Below are 19,578 nucleotides of genomic sequence, written 5' to 3'. Positions count from 1 at the left end.
GGATTTTGGCAATATTGCAATTAAACTTTACCTCATGTAAACACAATACTTTGATCAAACTAATGCGATTAAGCTCATAATCGTAGTAACCATATTCACATTAAACTATGTGGTGTTTGCCGATTTTAATCGCTATAAACGGGCATGTTACCGCTCTGACCAAAGTGCGCATGTACTCAGACATACACGGGTGACATGTTGTTCACACAACTTCATGAATGAACTCATGACAACTGTGGGGCTCATGACAACCGTGACACATGACAACTGAAAGTTGCTGTTTTTAAAGACTTTCATTCTCATTTGGGAACTCACTGATTCCAAAAAGTGCACATAGTAAAAGGTATGTCATTGCAGTCAGGAGTGTGAAATAGTAGTGATAGTGATATTGTCAGTAGTCACATTCATTTAGATATTGTGCTTTTTACAATACAGATTGTTTAACACAGTAGTGTGCTGTAGTGATAGCATGCACTTTCAACAATTGCTGAAAGATAATTAATTCAACCAAAGTCAATGGCCAAGTGTCCAACTAAAGGGCTTCAACAACCTTTGTACATGTATGGTACATAGGCTACATGAAATAAAAAGAAATCAAGCCAAACTGGTTTGTAATAAGTGAATATGGTAATGCTGTTTTTGGAGTTGTTTAATCATCCTCTGGTGAGATATTGATTTTATTTGCAGTTGATTTCATCTAAGGCTGTATGTCTATAATTCAGTTGTAGTTGTTGTGTCCCTCTTGTCTTCAGTGATTTTGCTTGTTAAACCAGCAACCAGCATCCCATGCTGTGGACCAGCGTACAAAACATAACTTATGCTGGTGACCCAGCAATGCTGGATTTGTCGGCGGGGTTATATTATGGTACTCAGAATAACTTGCAGTATAGGCTAATTGAGATTACTGATTATAATGTCTGATCAAACTACTTAACTATTCAAAGGCTCTTCCTCAGACATGACCAAACTTAGTATTTCTTGCTGTGATTCTTGTCTGCATGTTCAAGAGTTTGACTAAAAGTGTGACATTTTACACTCTTTAATGAATGATGGAGTCCTGCAGGTAGGTTTAACACATCACAGATTAACAGAGGTTTAGCTTCACTCCACATGAATTCCAAAGGCAACACTGGCAGAATTGTTTTCTGAAAAAAAAAAGAAAAAAAATCACTAACAGGAAGCCTGACAGCCTGGAATTCCACCCAGGTTCACGTTAGACTGAGGCATAAGCTCTTTACTCAAGCAAAACATCTTAAAGAAATAATGAAAATGAAAATCCTGACTTTATTTATTTACCCTGATGTCTTGTCTAATCTGTATGCTGTTTTTCCCTGTGGAAAGCAAAAGGAGAAATTTCAAGGTGGCCTTCAAGGGGCCATATGGAGAATTCAGAAACCCTTGTTATTAATGACACTGGTGGCCATCAAGTGAACTGCAGACAGCTAATTATTGCTCATGACGCGAGCCATCATCAACCAAAACAGTAACGTGTTTTGTACAAGAGACAGAATGCGATGCACCGGCTTCATGATGATAATAATAACTAGCTTGACTTGGTACTTGGTTAACATAGCATACTGATACACACAGACACCTACACACTACCAGAATATACCAAGACAATTTTACAGTTGTTTACTATTGCACTATTGCATGGTTTCCATATCATATTATGTTGTACTACGACCGAGAAACCAGCGTATGGACTTGCCATTATCCTGTATACTTGACTGTTAGTATAAAAGAAAGTGAAAGTAATTGAATGTTACGAAGCAGTGAAGCTTGAAATTCATAAACGATAATAGACTAACCATAATATAGTAACCATAATATGGTACTATTCATCCCCACATCTGAACAAAGGTCTCCTTGGGAATCAAATACCCTTCCAAATTTGACCCTAGTTTTCCCCCCGATGTCGTTTACATTCCACTTGGCCAGATAGTATTCACGAGGTAACTTTAATTTTTTTTTTTTATTGGAATCTGTGTTGTGCTGGGAGCTGGTATGTTGATGTGAGTTTAAATGCAATGCAGTCTTTTTCTTGTTGTCTCTCACTCCCTCTTTTCCTTCTTGTCTTCTTTTCCCCCCTTAATTTATCTTCCTCGTAGTTGACTTCTCTCCTTCTATCATTTTTCCTCTCTCCAACTTTCCCTTTGTCTCCATTCTCTGTCTCAGGTTGTTGGTGTTGGTCTAATGCATATGTACTAGGCGCTTCCCCTGACACTTACAAGAGCATGTCAAGTCATCGTGGTGACACAGGGCAGCAGGGGCAGCTTGCCCAAGCTTGAGCCTGTCCCAGAATGCACCAGCTGTTCCGTCTAGTGTTGGGACAGAGAGACCTGTCCCGTGCAGGAGACCTCTTCTCTTTGGATGACAGGGAGATTGAAGACTGTCTGTCGCAAGCCCTGGAGGAAATCAAAGTCATATCCTGCTCTCCAGTGAGTACACTGACCTCGAATAGCAAATAACCTTCTTAAATATTTAAAAGGGTCATATAATTTTTTTTGTACCAAACATTTGAGTTAGTTTAGTTTGTTCATAATTTGTTTTTATGTGATAATTGTTTATTTAGTTTTTCAAAGTTTACATTATATTGTTACAGGTTCCTGCTGTGCCACTCAAGATTATATATAGGGACACAATCACATATAGAAATCGCTTGAACAGTACTGAAAACAAGAAACATAAACCAAACAGGACAGAGGAAGGAACAGCCATTCTTTTAGAAGAATAATTTTTAGAAGAATTTCCTTTTAGAAGGAAAAAAATTAACTCCAAAGCCACATAAACTCCAGTTTGACCTTTGCCAAAAAATTAATATATACAGACTTTCGTGAGCACACGAGAAACTATTGCATGCTCATAAGAAACTATTACTATTACTATGTGAGTCTGTCATGTCTGGTTTTGGGTTTTGGTTCACACTTGTTTTCATGTCTTTTATTTTGTAGTTTTCATAGTCATGGACGGTTCCTGTTTGTCATGTGATTCCCTTATCCCATCATGTGATCCTGTCTTGTGCTTCCCTAGTCTCTTGTGTCATATTCTGATTGGTTCCCTTGTCTATGTGTCACGTTCTCATTAGTTAATTGTTCATTGCTTTCAGGTGTGTCTTGTTAAGTCATTAGTCTTTGGCTACATCCGAAATCGCATACTTCCCTACTATATAGGCTTGTAGTGATGGCAATTTCAAAACACTGCTTCATGAAGCTTCGAAACCTTTACGAATCTTTTGTTCCAAATCAATAGTGCGGAGCGTGTATCAAACTGCCAGAGTCAGGTGATTTCAGTAAACGAGGCTTCATTACGTCATAACTGTTTTGAAACGTTTCGAAACACTTCGAAATTTCAATGGTTCACCGCTGGGGGCGATGATCTCTGTCAACCCATGATTCATGAGGAGTCACTGAGAACCAATGAACAGTGGGTTTTACCTGATCTCTGATCAGTTTTATACATTTGTAGACGTTTTAATTAGACAAAAAAACATAGACACTTGATAATCTTATTAGATAATTGCATTTTTTACTTTTAATAAAACATTTGCAATAGATTTGTATAAGGTGATTTTGGATGTTTGGCCTGGGTTTTTGTTGCATTTACACTATTCTGACCACTAGGGGTTACCGTGGAGACGGGTGTCAGATTGTTTTGAAGCCTCGACACAATATTTATTCCACGAAGCCTCGATCTGCCCACCACTACTATATAGTAGGCGAAAAACAAAAGTATGTCTGAATTCACTGTACTCATAAAAGAGTAGGCAAAAGTACCCGGATGAACTACTACTTCCTGCGAGATTCTGAAGTGTGCTGCGATATATACACTATCCCATGAGGCCATAAGAGAGTATTTATGACTGGCAGTGAAGCGATGCAGCTGACGCTGGTAGGTCACATGATAATGACATCGTGGCAAATGTAGTAGTCCAGATTGCATTCATGCTACACAGACTCACATTGCGGTCTTGGCCACTTGAGAGCGTGTGCACGCGACAGGAAGTAAGTGCGTAAGACTGTCCCATGTCTAAAAAATTCCAAAACGCAGTGCCCTGAATGCACACTAAACGCACACTATCTTAAATACCACATCGGAGCGGTATCCGAGGCTAAGCATTTCCCATCATGCATTAGGTTCGGGAAATCGCGTGCCCCAAAATCGCTATATAGCGAGAAAAACATTCCACTGTAAGTTAAATTAATTAGGATAATTTGGTAGTACCGGTTAAACAATTTTTTAAAGTGTAATTTTATTGGTGCAAAGATGAGTAGGCTATGTGTATTTTGTACAACATTTGCTACTGCTTTTTATCACTTAACTAGAAGCACCATCATTTTAAATTGTGTCTTCTGTTACATAGCGGCTACTGACCAGACATTTAGAAGTTTATTTTAAAATGCAAAGTATTGAAAATAAAATAAAAAGCTCTGTAAACCCTTGCATTTTTGCAACACTATTAGTGTGTCCCATCGGGTAATCAAACATTCTACACACACTTGCAGTCTTCATGCCTACTTGAACACTTGGGCCAAACACAGGAAATACATCATGTAAGTAGACAAGTGGTCCAGTTCAAAGACCGCAAGTATGGGTATTTGGAAAGGCCCATACTGTACTATAGAACATACTTTTTTAGTGGTCGTGAAGTAATTAGGCTACTTATTCAAAATAAGTACCGTCCCAAGAGAGTATGCGATTTCGAATGCAGCCTTTATGTACTGTATATATAGCCCACCCACATTGCCACTGTTTCTTGCCTAGCTTTGTCTTTGTCTTTGTCTGCTGTTGAGTTTGTTTAGTTCATGTTCAAGTTTGTTTAAGTTCATGTTTTAAATCAGGTCTTTGTTTATTTTGTATTTTGTTCATTATTTGAAATAAACTGCACATGGGTTCACACTTTAACTTGCACGTGGGCATTCGTTACACAGTCTTTTTTATGGACCATTGAACTTGGCAAATAGGATAATGCACACAGCCGTAATGTGCCATCAGCCTGTTTCATGGCTCGGTTTCTCGGCAATCGCAGAGGATGCGTTAAAACGGACAAGGCTGTGATAGAGATATACTGCCCTAATGAAAGACAAATTTAGATGTTTAATTTTTTTAATTCATGCACAACTCTTGTTTACTTCATTGTAAATTGGCTGTGGTGCACAAGGGAAATAGGTTATATAACAGGAAATTATAATTCGTGTGCACGTAAAAAAAGTTTCTCGTGTGCCACGCAATAGTTTCACTTGAACACGCAATAGTTTCCCGTGAGCATGCAAAAAGTTTCGCATCTGCACTGTAAAGTCTATCCGAAAGTCCGTTTTGGGGCTCCATAATAAACCATCTGTTAATCTTGCGCACAAGATGAAAGCCTGGAATTACATTATTAAAAATGGTTCAAGAAATATTTAGTTAAACTAAAATAAATTAATTTGTTGTTTTGTTGTTATTATGAAAATAATAATGAAAGTACATTCACCTTTAAAAATTCATTTGACTGTTATGCAAAAACTCACTTAATGTAATAATTCAATCTGGTCAAAGATAAAACAGCAAATTCTACCATGATGTACTGTACACATCAAATTTAAATGATCCAAAATGAACACTCGACAAGCGTTATTTTACTGTTCTTCTGTAAGATAAATTATTATTATTATTAAATACTATTTTTTTATTAATTGTATTAATTATTTTGCACTTCAATCGTATTGTTGCAATAGTGATATATTTCTTTATCTTTTTTATCTTTTATCATTTAAATGATGATGTTACTACTACTATTTATCATTATTGTATAGTCGTATTGACTGAGGAAAAAAAAAAGTACTTTGTTTTTGTCCTTAGCCGTATACAGGCCTAGTTGATGTTATGCTGTTAAAATGAAGTTAGAGAGCATATGGCACATTTTAGTTGATCACTGACCCTGTCAGCAGCACTGCATATCTGAATAATTTGAATAAGGTGACCCCTCATTTCCTCAGTGTTATTTAAAATTAAAATGAGTAAAAATTAAAAAGATTTCTAAAGGAATGTTAGTCACTGAGCGTGCTAAAGCCAGTTTGTCTTGCCTCATTGGGCTTCTGTGTTCTGGCTGGCTTTTGTACACAGATTTTGGGCTCATCCAGCGTCTCAGGGGTAGCCTTCTCTCGTTCTCTCTTCGTCTCATTCTCTCTTCTCTTGTATTTCTCTCTCCAGGGCCTACACTGTCCTCCTTTCCACAGTCACGTGCATAACATTATCATTCCAAACATGCCACACAACAAAGATCCAAACTTTCTTGCTTAAGGATACCTCATGTTTTCAGAAATCGAAATATGAAGCTGTTTGCATGCAAATACTGTATAGCACACAATTATTGTACAAACTGTAGCTTAATAGTCATTGCATGAATGTCAATTAAACCATAATGTTTTAAATATTACATAACCTTGTAAGAAGTGTCAGCGAGGGGTTGCAAAAAGGAGTGCGTTTTATGAACCCGAATACGGTCTGATCACCTGGTCAGGCACATAATTGTCTGCTGTAAATAAAATGCCATATGCTTGGAATGATAAGAATAAATTCATCATTCGTTTAATAATTGTCACAGATGAACAGGAGAAGGAACACAGATATCGTTGAGCAGGAACTTTATTAAATGGGTAGAAGATCGAAGGAACAGCAGACAATCAGGAGTAATTTGGAGACCGGTTGCAGATAGTCACACTTATCCATGTGCTTCATCATCAACCTGTAAAAGAGAGAGCGATCCATGAGCTGAGTTGGGGAACTTTGGTCCATGGAAGCATGTAGCTGGAAGAAGGTGAGCAAGAAGGTAAGTAGGAGTCAGGCATAAGTGTTCTCAAGTGGAGATCTCGAGTGGCTGGTGAGTATGTGTAGAGGAGGTAATCAAGTGGTGACTGGTTAGAATTTGGGTGATTGGAGCTGAAGGATCTGGTGCTGAGGACATGTTGCTGGAATCCATGACAGAACCCCCCCTCCAGGGGCAGCTCCTGATAACCAGGCACGGCGGTGAGGACGGCCCCTGCCCCAAGGTGCTGGGTGTTCTGGATGGGCAGAGTCCAATTTGGTGAAAGAGTAGGATCCAGTATATCATCATGTGGGACCCATGTGGGAATCCTGAATGGAGTGGATGGTGTAGATGTGGTTGTCGTCTGCTTCTATGGGAGGAGGAGGTATTTCATCAGCACCAGGCCCTGTGTAGAATGGGAGAAGAGATGCATGTGAGGTTTAAGCAGTGACACATGGAAGGTAGGAGCAATCTTATATTCAGAAGGTAGGTTTAAATGATAAGTAACGTCATTGATTTGCCGGTGAATGGTCCAATGAATGGGGGACAGCTTGCAGGAAGGCAGTCAGAGACAGATGTCCCTGGTAGAGAACCAGACCTTCTGCCCTGGATGGTATATGGGTGTCGCTTCTCTTCTTGCATCGGCCTGGCTCTTACGTATGTCTCAGTACTGCCCTCTGAATGTGGATGTGAGCGGTGTCCCACACCCTCTTGCTCTCCTGGAACCAGCAGTTCACAGCTGCAATGTCTGATGGCTCACCTGACCAGGGAAACAGGGGCAGTTGATAGCCAAGAATGCACTGGAAGGGAGTAAGCCCGGTGGTGGTCTGACGAAGGGAGTTCTGTGCATATTTGGCCGATGGCATATTCAGCTGTGTTGGTGGTTGTGGCAGTAAGACTGTAGGTAATATCCGATATCCTGAATCATGCGCTCCGTTTGGCTATTTGTCTGAGGGTGATATCCTGAAGACAAGCTTACCGACACATCGAGGAGATGGAAGAAGGCTTTCCACACACATGAAGTAAACTGTGACCAACTAACTGACACAATGTCTTCTGGCAGTCCATAGTTATGAAACACATGGTGAAATAATGCCAGTGCAGTCTCCAGAGTGGATGATAAACCTTTAAATGGGATGAGCTTACAGGCCTTAGAGAAACAGTAAACTACAACCAGGATGCAGGTGTTGGTGTCAAAGTCGATGTCAAGGTGAGACCAGTGTCTTTTGGGAATCGGCAATCGTTGCAGCTTGCCTTCTGAAAGGTGTCTTGGGGTTCTGGAAACAGCACATGTGGAACAGGTTCTGACCAATTGTTATGCGTTTTGGGTCAGAGCGAGAGTGTTTGCTGGTAACCTGGATGCCCTGATCCCGGAGACAAGTCCATGAGTAACACGACAGTCAGACTTAGCTCACTGATCTTTCTCTCTTTTGCAGGTTATGATGAATCACACACACAGATGAGTTGGGGAACTTCGGTCCAGGGAAGTGTACAGCAGGAAGAAGGTGAGCAAGAAGGTAAGTAGAAGTCAGGCATGAGTGTTCTCATATGGAGATAAACAAGACCGGACAACAGGTAAGTGTGGCTGGTGAGTATTTTTTTTAGGGGAGGTAATCAAGTGATGACAGGTGCGACTGGTTAGAATTTGTGTGTAAACTGAAGGACCAGGGGCCTCATTTATAAAACTGTGCGTAGGATCCTTACTAAAAGTGTACGTGCGCCCGAAAGCCAAAAATGGCGTACGCAAAAAAATATTCAGATTTATAAAACCGTGCGTACGCCAGAACCTGCGCAGGATTCACATTATAAATCCCAGTCAGCGGAAGATTGTGCGCACATGCGTCTCCTCCCCGAAATAACCATATATGGAGCTTACAACGCCTAGTTTTACTATGCATATCCTCATCTGCATATCATTTGCATATGATTATTCATCCACGTGATAACATGTTTAACGGTACAAGACATTAGGAAAATATGAAATACGGATGTGCCGTCACATTACATTAATACAAATCATTTAGTAGCCTATCCTTGCCTTGTTGTTTTTGAATAAATAAATCAAATAGTGTACAATGCATTTCAGAGAAAGTTTTTCTCAATCTTTTCCACTGGCCAAATAGTATTTTTAATTGATTTATATTTGTAATGGAAACAGATAGACCTTGTTGTGCATTATATTTGCACAATCTGCTATTATCATGATAAGCATTATCTCTGTAGCCTAGTTAAAACATTAAAACACAGCATGCCAAATGAAAAGAGTTAAAAAGCATCGCATGCACAACAAATATGTATAGGCTATTCATTGAATAGGCTATATATATTTTTAACTTTTCAGTAAATGTCATGAAGTTTAAGTGTTTAACTCCATTAACGAGCATATTTAATCTAAATGTTTATATAGTAAATCATAGTTTAAATCATTATTTTATTTAAACTGTTATTGTGAATGTGAACATGCACTGTAGCCTATTTATGATTAGGACTCATAATGAAGATGTACAGTTTTACTTCATCTGCCGTTAGATATGCGTCAGTTTCACTAACGGCCCAACGCGCTCGCTGGCGCGGACATTTAAGGTGTGGATATTCAAGTGATAGGCTTGGTGAGTGAAATTATATTTGTAGCTAGGCTATTATCTTTCTGTATATGTATACTTTTATTTCGATTTTCTGTCTAAAAGTGACCAAAAAGACATTTAACTCCAGCTCACCATCGGTGTCGCCAAACTGCTCTGTCTCCAAAATGTGCGTACGCATGGGTCAGAGTTTGCGTGGAGGTGCGCATATTTTCACGTCAAGTTTTTCTTTATAAATCCCACCTTTTGCGCAGGAACTGGCGTACACATGTTTTCAGCCCCGTTTTGTGCGTACGCAAGCTTTATAAATGAGGCCCCTGGTGCTGAGGTGGAATCCATGACAATAATAGGAAAATGATGTCTTATTATTATTATTTGATTATTTAAATCTCCTGTTTAAAAATAGTAAGATAGATTATATCTGCCCTGCATTTTATCTCAAAATTAGTATCATGTTTAATATATGTGGAAATGATTGGAAATAAGTTAATGCAGACTTGTAATGAGGTAAACATAAGCTATTTCAGTAATACAAGTGTACAATCTTTAAAATACATGCAAATTACCTGAAGCGCAACAGTTATTGTACGGTGATCCGGAGTGGTAAAAAAGGATTTAAACAGTGAATTTTGAATTCATCTCTTCTTGTAAACTCTTTTATAAGCAATTCAATTACTACACTACCTTAGTGTTTGTAGGGATGGCTGACGCGAAACAGTCGTTCCGAAGCTTTGCGAGATCCCGAAGCGCAGATGATTCGAAACACTGATCCGAAGCGTGATTCAAAACACCCATGTCACGTGACTATGGCCAAACGAAGCCTCGAAGTGTTTCACTAAGTGTTTCATCAGGTGTGATCCGCCGAATCAGCGTTTGATTGACAGGGTCGGGAACAGACCACACAAGCGCACATCTGTATAAAAGTGAAATTAACGCATATTGACCTCGTGGGTTTTTGTGAGAGTAGTTTGATTTTGAGATAGCGGATTTTTGGTGATATAGTGACATTTATAGTGCGATTTGTTTAGATATATTTAGGCTTACATTTAAAATTACACAACACATTGACTGATAGGCTAGAGGCACAGAGTATACATATTGTGACACATTAATAGATACATAGATATAAATATAGACAGCTAGATTAATAGATAGATAGATACATATATAGATAGATTAAAGATAGGCTACATAGCCTATATAAATACATAGATAGATTATAGATACATATTATATATCTAAATACATAGATAGATTGTAGATACATATTATATATCTAAATACATAGATAGATTGTAGATACATATTATATATCTAAATACATAGATAGATTGTAGATAGATATATCTAATTACATAGATAGATTAGAGATACATATCTAGATAGATTTGGATAGATAGATAAAATGGAGGCTCCCCAGAAGAGATGCCGTACATCTGTGGTGTGGGAGCATTTCCATTTAGAAACCCCAAATAAAGTGAGATGTGTGTATTGTGATCGGCAGCTTGCCTACTGCAACAATACATCATCCATGATGCGCCATTTGAGGAGCTGATGCCACAGTGAAAGTGAAAAAATACATCAACGATGCGTATTTGCCCAGAACTCATGATCCACTAACTTACTGGAAAGAGAGAGCAGTAATCTTTCCTCATTTGTATGTCATGGCTAAAAAATGTCTTTGCATACCAGCAACAAGTGTCTCTTGTGAGGATTTTTTCAAAGGCTGGAGAAATTATCTGTAAAAAAAGAAGTAGGCTAAGTCCTTCCACAGCAGAGAAATTAATATTTTTGAATAAAAATATCTAAAAAAGTGAGACATTGTGGCTTGATTTATTTTATTAATATTCATTTTGCAGGACCAAAATAACATTATGCACAGTGAGGAGCCTAGGTTACAAGCTTCACATATTAGAAAAATACAATAATAAAAAAACAACACATTTTTTTTAATGGCTCGTCAAGGTTGTTTCAGGATCAACACCTGCAAGTGACCACTAGGTGTCACCGTGGAGACGGGTGTCGGATTGATTCGAAGCCTCGAAACAATATGAACCATTTGGTTCAACTGTTTCATTGCTTCACGAAGCCTCGATCTGCCCATCACTAAGTGTTTGTCAAAAACCAGTAGGTAATTTGGCCGAGGATTTTTATGTGGTGAGAGAAAAACACTGACATTCTGGATTCGGACGGCAATAAAATCACTGACTAGCCCCTATAAATGTTGAAAATACCTTACGTCCCTTTGAGAAACAATAGGCCCTATGCACAGCTGCACTACTTCCTGAACTTAAGCAGGGTCCTTTGTTTCCTGTCTGCCAGGATTGGCCAAACTGATTAATCCAGGTGTGTCTGATTATTGTTGTTGGTCAGACACACCTGGATTAATCAGTTTGGCCAATCCTGGCAGACAGGAAACAAAGAACCCTGCTTAAGTTCAGGATGTAGTGCAGCTGTGCATAGGGCCTATTACCGTCTGAATAGTGCTTAAGGACTAAATGAGATGATTAACAAGACACAGGTGGGACACATAATGGCACATCAAAAACCATGGCAACAAAAGAGCATGAACAAAGAAAACACAGGAAACTGAACTGAGAACATTGCAAAAACTAACACAAAAAACTCATGCAAAACAAAGACCAGACGTGTGAAGAAGACCTATTCCCTGGATTCTGAAATAAATCAAATACTTCTGCAACGTTTTATTTGATAATGTAAGAGCTTAGGTCTTATTGTGTATCGCAGCACTTGCTCCTTCATATGCTTTCAAATGCTCCTTCGCATTTAAAAAATGACGTACCACCTACACTAACCCTACCCTAAGTAAACCTAACTGATAGTGTTAACAAAAGCAAACGTGAGATAAAAACATATTTGCTGAAGCAACCAGGCCATTTTACATTTTAAGAGTCTTTGAACTCTTTTTGGGATGTAAAAGAGCCTTTAAATGCACACTCTTTCATTCAGTTTTGTGATTTGTTGCAGGACTACCTGACCAATGACAATGACCAGGCGGTGGTGGAGATCTGCATTACACGCATCACTACAGCAATCAGGGAGACAGGCTCGATTGAGAGGCATGGGGCAGCTCTTGTGTCCTTATGGGAGTCATGTCTTGAACATAACCTCCAGCCGCAGGGCAAAGATGAAGACACACCTCATGCCAAGATTGCCTCCGACATCACCAGCTGCATCTTGCAGGTGAGAGTAACGCTAAAATGCTAAAACACACTAATGATTTCTGTACATTTATAAACATAACAGCATATTCCTCTCATCAATAGTAAACATTCTTCTAGTAACATTAATAGAGTGTTTTTTCAAAGTTATCTGGTCTTTAATAATGTTCCAAAAACGTTAGGACAAGAACATTGTCTATATGTGACCCGATCCAGCAAAATGAGTCACAGTGACCCAAATTTCAAAATTTAGATTTTGGTATGGAAAGAGGAGCCCATAAGCTTTCAAATGATATCCTAGTCAAAGTCATACCTTGAATGGTTGTAAAGATATACACATTTGAATTATGGTCAAATTAATTATGTCATTTGAATTATGGTCAAAATATGCATGCCTCTTTTTCCAATTTAAAACCTGAGAAAATCGCTTTTAAAGTTTTTTGCCCGTGTTTTATTGTTATCTTTCAAAATCCATTGCATTTAAAGGGATAAACTATTTATTTTACAGCTTAATTTGACCAAAGACATTAATATATGACACGGCATTTCTCAAATGAATAATATTTAATCTTTCTGAGGAGATCTGCTAGCTTGTTTACACAGAGCGCTGCGAGTCTGACAGGAGGATGGCTGGACCAATCGTGTGCCTGTCAGTCGAAACAGGGCTTCCTATTTACAAATAATCAGCATTTGTGTACATTTCTGAGCTTTTTGATTGGTTCTATACAACGTTTATCACCCTATTTGGAGAGCAGAGATAGTGAAATTTCAGGGGATATCCCGGGAAATGCTCAGATGTGACGAGAGGAGTTGAGAAAAACAATGTTAATTTCCAGCGAATTTAGTAAAACTTTGTCAACTTTAATAGTCATTTAAATACCTTTTACTCAATTATCTAGACTACGAAACTTTGGGAGATTATTTTTGAATGTCTGTTCTTTGAAATTAGCAAAAATAATAATAAAAAAATCTTATTATTTCATTGTTTTTCTACATAATCGGCCCATATCTTAAAATGGAACGTTGCGTCTTCCGACTCATTTCGCCAGAGCGGGTCACATATATTAATCACAGAACGTCTTTTTCTGAAACGTTTTAAAAACATTTTAAATGTTACTACTTGTTTCACAATGTTCAGAGAAAATTCAAAAGTAACATTCTCATAATGTTTGCAAAATAATAAAAAGGAATGTTCCCTTACATTCTGCTTAACCAAGAAAAAAAAAAGGTTTTAAAACATCCAAAACATCAGAATGTATTAAATGTTCAGACAACATTTAGAAATAACGTTTTCATAACTTCATAAGCCCAAATATAAGATGATAACATGATAACAGAGGTCTAGCGGCTATGTATACGGTGGCCGAGAGAGCTCAATGCGCTGCAACTGAAGAAAACACATGCATATGGAAAAACACCCGCAAATTAAGAAAACATCTTCAATAGTTTTATAACACGTGTGCTTCAAATACTCACAACACAACCAAATACAGAAACCCCGCTGCAAAAGTTCACAACACAACCAAATACAGAAACGTGCTGCAAATAGAACAGAACTCAACAGAAATGTTTCCAGGGGACCCCAATAAGTGATGAACCCAGCTGGGATGTGCTTAATTATATAATTATATTGTATATCATTTGTGGGCATCATGGAGCCGGTATCAATTGGCGGCATATTGAAATTGTCCCTCTTTAGGGTTTAGGGTCCAATTCTCACTATTAACTACTACAGCCAATATCCTAGTAATATGCATGTTAATAAGCAACTAGTTAATAGTGAGAATTGGTAATATGCATGCTAATAAGCAACTAGTTAATAGTGAGAATTGGACCCTAAACTAAAGTGTTACCTAAATTGCTTTTAAAAAGAGGCTCGCTTCTTACTTTCACTTTTGAATTTGCGTTCATGCATACCGGTACTCTGTGTACAGGGACTGGCGGTACTGACCACACATTTTACAAGATAAGATATTGTTCAATGACGCTCAAAAAGCGTTATTCATTTTCCACGCCTTTATGAATTCGGAATTTGGCTTCAGGCACATCCTTCATTGTACTGTGTGACGACTGTTTCCTGTGCATATGACAATAAAAGTTTGAATTAAATTGAATTTGAATCCTTATTCAAGTGGTGTTCCATCACACTTCAGACTTTCCCAACTGATTGTAATGCAGTATATAATAGTCAACAGCTATAATATCATTTGCTTGCAGATTTTCTGCTTTGTTTGATATTTTGTAATCGGACCAATGTCATTCATAGGTCAGATTCCCAATTTGGTCTCTTCTATGGGGGTTACCGCTACACTGTGTTCCAAATTATTATGCAAGTTACATATCAGTAGGAATTCAGTATAATAAACATTTAGATTTTAGTTTTTCAAAGAAAGTGTTCTTTTTAGATAACTGGAATCAATCTAATCTATTTTATTTTCATTTTTTTTAAATAACCTACCTTTTTACACAAAACTTTGTCTTATATTACCTTGGTATTGAATTAAAAAGAGCTCATGCCACTCGGGTGTTTCTAATTCAACTGCCGAAGGAGTGATAATAAATTCATCATTATTCTCTCTTTTTTGGAAAGTTGTGGAAATGCTGTATTTTTATATTCTTTTGCTATTGGAGCAAATGAAAACTCGTTCACCCCCATGGACGTTTACCCAACTATGACAACTTCTGCTTCCGAGAACCCTGGAAATGTGAAAGGGTCCATATTTAAACCAGCGTTGTCAGTTATGAAGCAATAATAACATTCTCAGGGAGTCAAGTGACATGTCTTAAAATGGAACTGACACGCCTGACAACAGCAATTAGCCTGCTAATTAATTAGATGCTCCTTAATATTTGCATCACTCTCATTCTCACATCCTCTCTCTCTCTCTCTCTCTCTCTCTCTCTCTTACATAATGAACCGCATATGAATCTTAGAGAAGGGCTTAGAGAGAGGCTGAGCTAGAGTGATGCATTCTGGGTAGTGGTAGAGATCAGTATTCATTAGAGAACTGCAGCTTGAACGCTCTTATGCCTGAGTTCTTCAGAACTATTTGTGGAAAGGCTCTTTGATCTGAGCAGCAGTCTCATATTCAAGTGGGTGTTTTATAATTAGCTTGGGTTCTTTGGAAGTGATTTGCCCTATGTCATACTTTTTAAAGTTTTATTTCTGATATTTAAGGACCCTTTCCCTTCAGGCAAGAAGATGAATGGCCATCTTTTTTTTACAGTAAAGGAAAGAAAATCTCTTAATTTGCTCCAGAAGAAGTCAAATTCATATTCATAGCATGCATTAACTATAGATGTTTAATTTTGACACTAGATAAATGAAAGAATTAACTAATTATGGCATTCAAACTAGCGATATTTAAACATAATGAATCTTATTATTTTATTTGGACCAAATGTATCAAATTGTGGTGTGGTAGTGTACAACTTAATCCTTCATAATAAAATATCTTTCCATTTCATTCGATGAATCACTTATCCATCTGATGTTTCATCTGTTCCAACCTGACATGTTCACATCATGTTCTCTAGGGGGCAGCAGAACATTTAACATTACCTACTTTCTGTGGCAGGCTTCAGTTTGATTTTTTGAAATGTACTGCTGCCTTTCATGCCTTTATATAGTATCTCTTATTTATTGAATTAACTAAGCAGCCAGCTAACCCTTATGAGATAATTCTCTAAATCTATTAAAGTCTTTATTGATTGATCTTGGCATTCGCTATTTGGAATTAACACGCATTGATACATTGATTTTTACTTAATTAAATGAAACTTCTAATTGAGCTTTTCAATTCAGTCTGCGGTGTGGAAAGTTCTTTAAAATAGGTTGTATAGTTCATAACTAGTAAATGCAGGTCTGAGACCTGAGTTGCAGTTTTAAATTTGAATGTTTTTTTTTTCAGAATTACAACAGGCCTCCAGTGATGGTGTTAGCGGTCCCTGTGGCGGTGCGGTTCTTGCAGCAAGGGAACCAAGAGCTGAGTAGAAACATGTCCAGCTACTTGTCACTGGCTGCCATTGCGAAAGCTGAACTCCTGGCCCAACACACTGAGGCCATCACCTGCAGCGTGCTGACAGGTAGGGGTCCGACACAGGGTCCTGGGGGTGGGAGGGTTCACGGTAGGTCACTAAAATAGCATAAACTGCACAAAATACTTTGTGCTCTGGGTCATGGTGATTTTACTATGTGCCACATGATACTGGATCAACATCCCCGTTGGTCCTGGAATAACATTCTTATAAAGGAATTCTTACAGAGTACAAAGGAACGTAACAGTCACATTGTGTCCTAACCAGATACAGTGTGTTTGAGCATTTTCACACTGGCATATTTTCTTCGTTAGTTCAGTTTGTTTAGGCATATATAAACTCCGAAATCGCACTTGATTCCGCACCAAGGAAATCGGTCTGAGATCACCTGAACAAGGCTGTCTCGGTAGCCTGGGAAAACCCAGACCACTCTCAGTTGTAACTGAGTTAGGGTCTGGCAAAGCTCCATAGACAATTCATTTCCACCTTAGCGTCACCAACGGACGTCGCTCAAATGGCTCTGGGCGCAATTGGATAGATCTAAAACCAATCAGAGCGACGGAGAAACATCTGAGACTCTCAGCAATTCTCTGTTTGTGTTTTTCAGGAAGATGTAGCAATGGCTTCTGACAACTTTTGCCGTTTTTGTAAATGACAATTTTAAATCGCTTGAAACAGACGCGATAGCTGATTCGAACGAGTGATGTTCCACGGCGGCATCCATCTCTGTAATGTACAAAATCTGCGTCACCGTCGCTGCTCTGTCGTCATCGTGTAAAGCCCGCCCCAACGTTTCTGATTGGTGTCGCGATTTCGTCGGATTGGAAATGGGTTTCAATGGGCTCTTTGCCAGACCCACTTGCAGAGCAAATCTAAATTTGCCGGAAGTGGTCTGGGTTTTCCCAGGCTACGGTCTCGGTCCACTTGAAAACAAACTCTTGAGCAGTTTGCTTGTAGTGAGAAAACAAACCGACATACATAACGATCCAAATTCTAACACGTTGTTTTCTATGAGTGTACGCACACTGGCGGTGCCAGTCAGCGTCTGTCAGTGGCACCCAGCTAGGACTCAGGACGCTATTCAAAATCTTGCCACACCACAGAGTGCCACTAACAGTTCTCTATTAAATCACATTATATTTGTCCCAATTCGTCATACATACTGATACATTTAGTTTTACATTCAGAATTTTATAGCTTGAATAAAGTCTAAACATATGTAGGAAAAATGTATAGGCCTAATAAATGTAGCACTTTCTAATCTTTCATTTTGCTCTGCTGTGCCATTTTTTTCCCCACACACTAACCTGAGAGCGAACGTATATATATGTTTGCCTGTGGTGATTACATTCACTGTTGTGTGCCTTCACCTATTGGAGGTACAGGTCACAACACACTTTAAAGTTATTTCAATAGCGTGGGGTAGCGTAGTGATAACTAAAAGGACGACTAAAAACTCAATGAAGTTGGGAAATTCCCTGAATTATATGCCACAAATCTGAGAATCTTTAAAGACAAAATACTGAAATTAGCGTAGAGGAAGATTGGTAGACCAACGATGGTATTTAATTGTGCATGATCTTAATTTCATAATGTCCCTAAACATAACAATATTGTTGACCACAAACTGACAATAGAATGTGAGCGTCCGGTGTGCGATAGCTGTGAGTTGTCCTAGACGCGGCGCTGCGCTTCTCGTCCGGTGTGCGACCGCCTTAAGACTGGAGTAATTCATTGTTAGGGTTATGGCTGTGTTTGTTTGACAAGAATATTGTTCCAGGACCAACAACAGATGTTGATCCAGGAACATGTCCTAGTTGGCAAAGTCACCGTCACCGTGTGCTATGTTTGATTACGCAATAGAAAACAATGGTGAGTCATGGAAGGTATAAAACCATCATAATCCCCATGATTCAGTGCTTTCCAGGCCCTGCACCTTATTGCCTTTGTTTTAATTAGCGAAGCAGTCCTTTTTTGCCTTTAAAAGAATATTCACACACACACACAGACCAATGACTGTTTAGTTTCCACAGCACTAATGTGCCACCCACAGCATCGGTGTAGTGTAGATGGCGTGTGGTCTTCCTGGCCCACAGTGTGTGGTTATGGTTTCTGGTCTCAAAACCACACAGTTAAATGGGTCATTTGAGACATCCACAATGAAGCAAACTTTATTACAATCATTGTTCTTCTAAAATGACATGTTATTCAATGCTTTTTGAATTAAAGATTAGCATTTTTTTTTGAAGAGTTGGTCCATGAAATGAGGAATGGATGGTAAATTTGACCTAGTGTTTGTGCCAAAATACACTCACAACTCAGCTGTTCAAACATCCACTCACACAAATTGTTGCCCATCGAAGATAAAGATCTGATTGGTGTGGGTCTACTTAATGTGTTGAAACTCTGTCATTAAGGAAGGGTCAGTCTGGGAGATTTTTGGCCAGGGCCAATACGAGGCAAAGAACAAACATGGCTTCATTAGGAAATAGTGTGGTCAAATTTACATTGACCTAAACTCATTGTCATATAATTTGGTTCAGCCAAAGGACAACAGTATTGTAAATGCATTCTAACTGAGCCACAGAATAAATACTGAAATATTTTTTAAAAGTTATGTTTTGTTGGTATAGCTTGATCATGTTAGAGATAAGGATATAAACTGGATAAAAATCTACTTTGTTTTACATTTTCTTATGGTTGAATAATTAAAATTGTACTAAGACAGCTACAAGCGAAAGGCCCTCTAAAAGGGGTCACCCATGAAACTTGAGGGTGTATTTTTTTACATTTTGGATGTAGTGGATCACTTGGCATGTTTATTCCACAGGGGGAAGGTGATACTTTTGGCTATCTACTTAAAGTCTGGTATATGCTAATTTTTCAGCTTCAGCTTTAGACCTCACAAACATTGCCTTAATGATTAGTTTTTTCTTTCACATAAGCCTTCATATCAGCCTGGTAGCTTGTAACACAACTATCACATGTT

General features: G+C 38.4%; 1 protein-coding gene across 5 annotated transcripts in view; it reads left to right on the top strand.

The window, feature by feature from the left end:
• Positions 1-19,578, top strand: part of veph1 (ventricular zone expressed PH domain-containing 1) — a 119,601-nt gene that overhangs the window by 16,740 nt on the left and 83,283 nt on the right. For 3 of the 5 annotated variants that reach the window (XM_079620286.1, XM_079620287.1, XM_079620289.1), the window contains 3 exons: positions 2,112-2,441; positions 12,358-12,573; positions 16,463-16,637. In XM_079620286.1, coding sequence (XP_079476412.1) covers positions 2,304-2,441; positions 12,358-12,573; positions 16,463-16,637 — 529 coding nt within the window. In that variant the 5' untranslated portion in view covers positions 2,112-2,303. The remainder of the gene's footprint in view (positions 1-2,111; positions 2,442-12,357; positions 12,574-16,462; positions 16,638-19,578) is intronic. The other 2 variants (XM_079620288.1, XM_079620290.1) reach the window with 1 other exon arrangement.

Source organism: Phoxinus phoxinus, assembly GCF_949152265.1.
Source record: "Phoxinus phoxinus genome assembly, chromosome: 8".
NCBI lineage: Eukaryota > Metazoa > Chordata > Actinopteri > Cypriniformes > Leuciscidae > Phoxinus > Phoxinus phoxinus.
The sequence above is the reverse complement of the archived record's forward strand: the minus strand, read 5'-3'. Positions and strand labels throughout refer to the sequence as shown.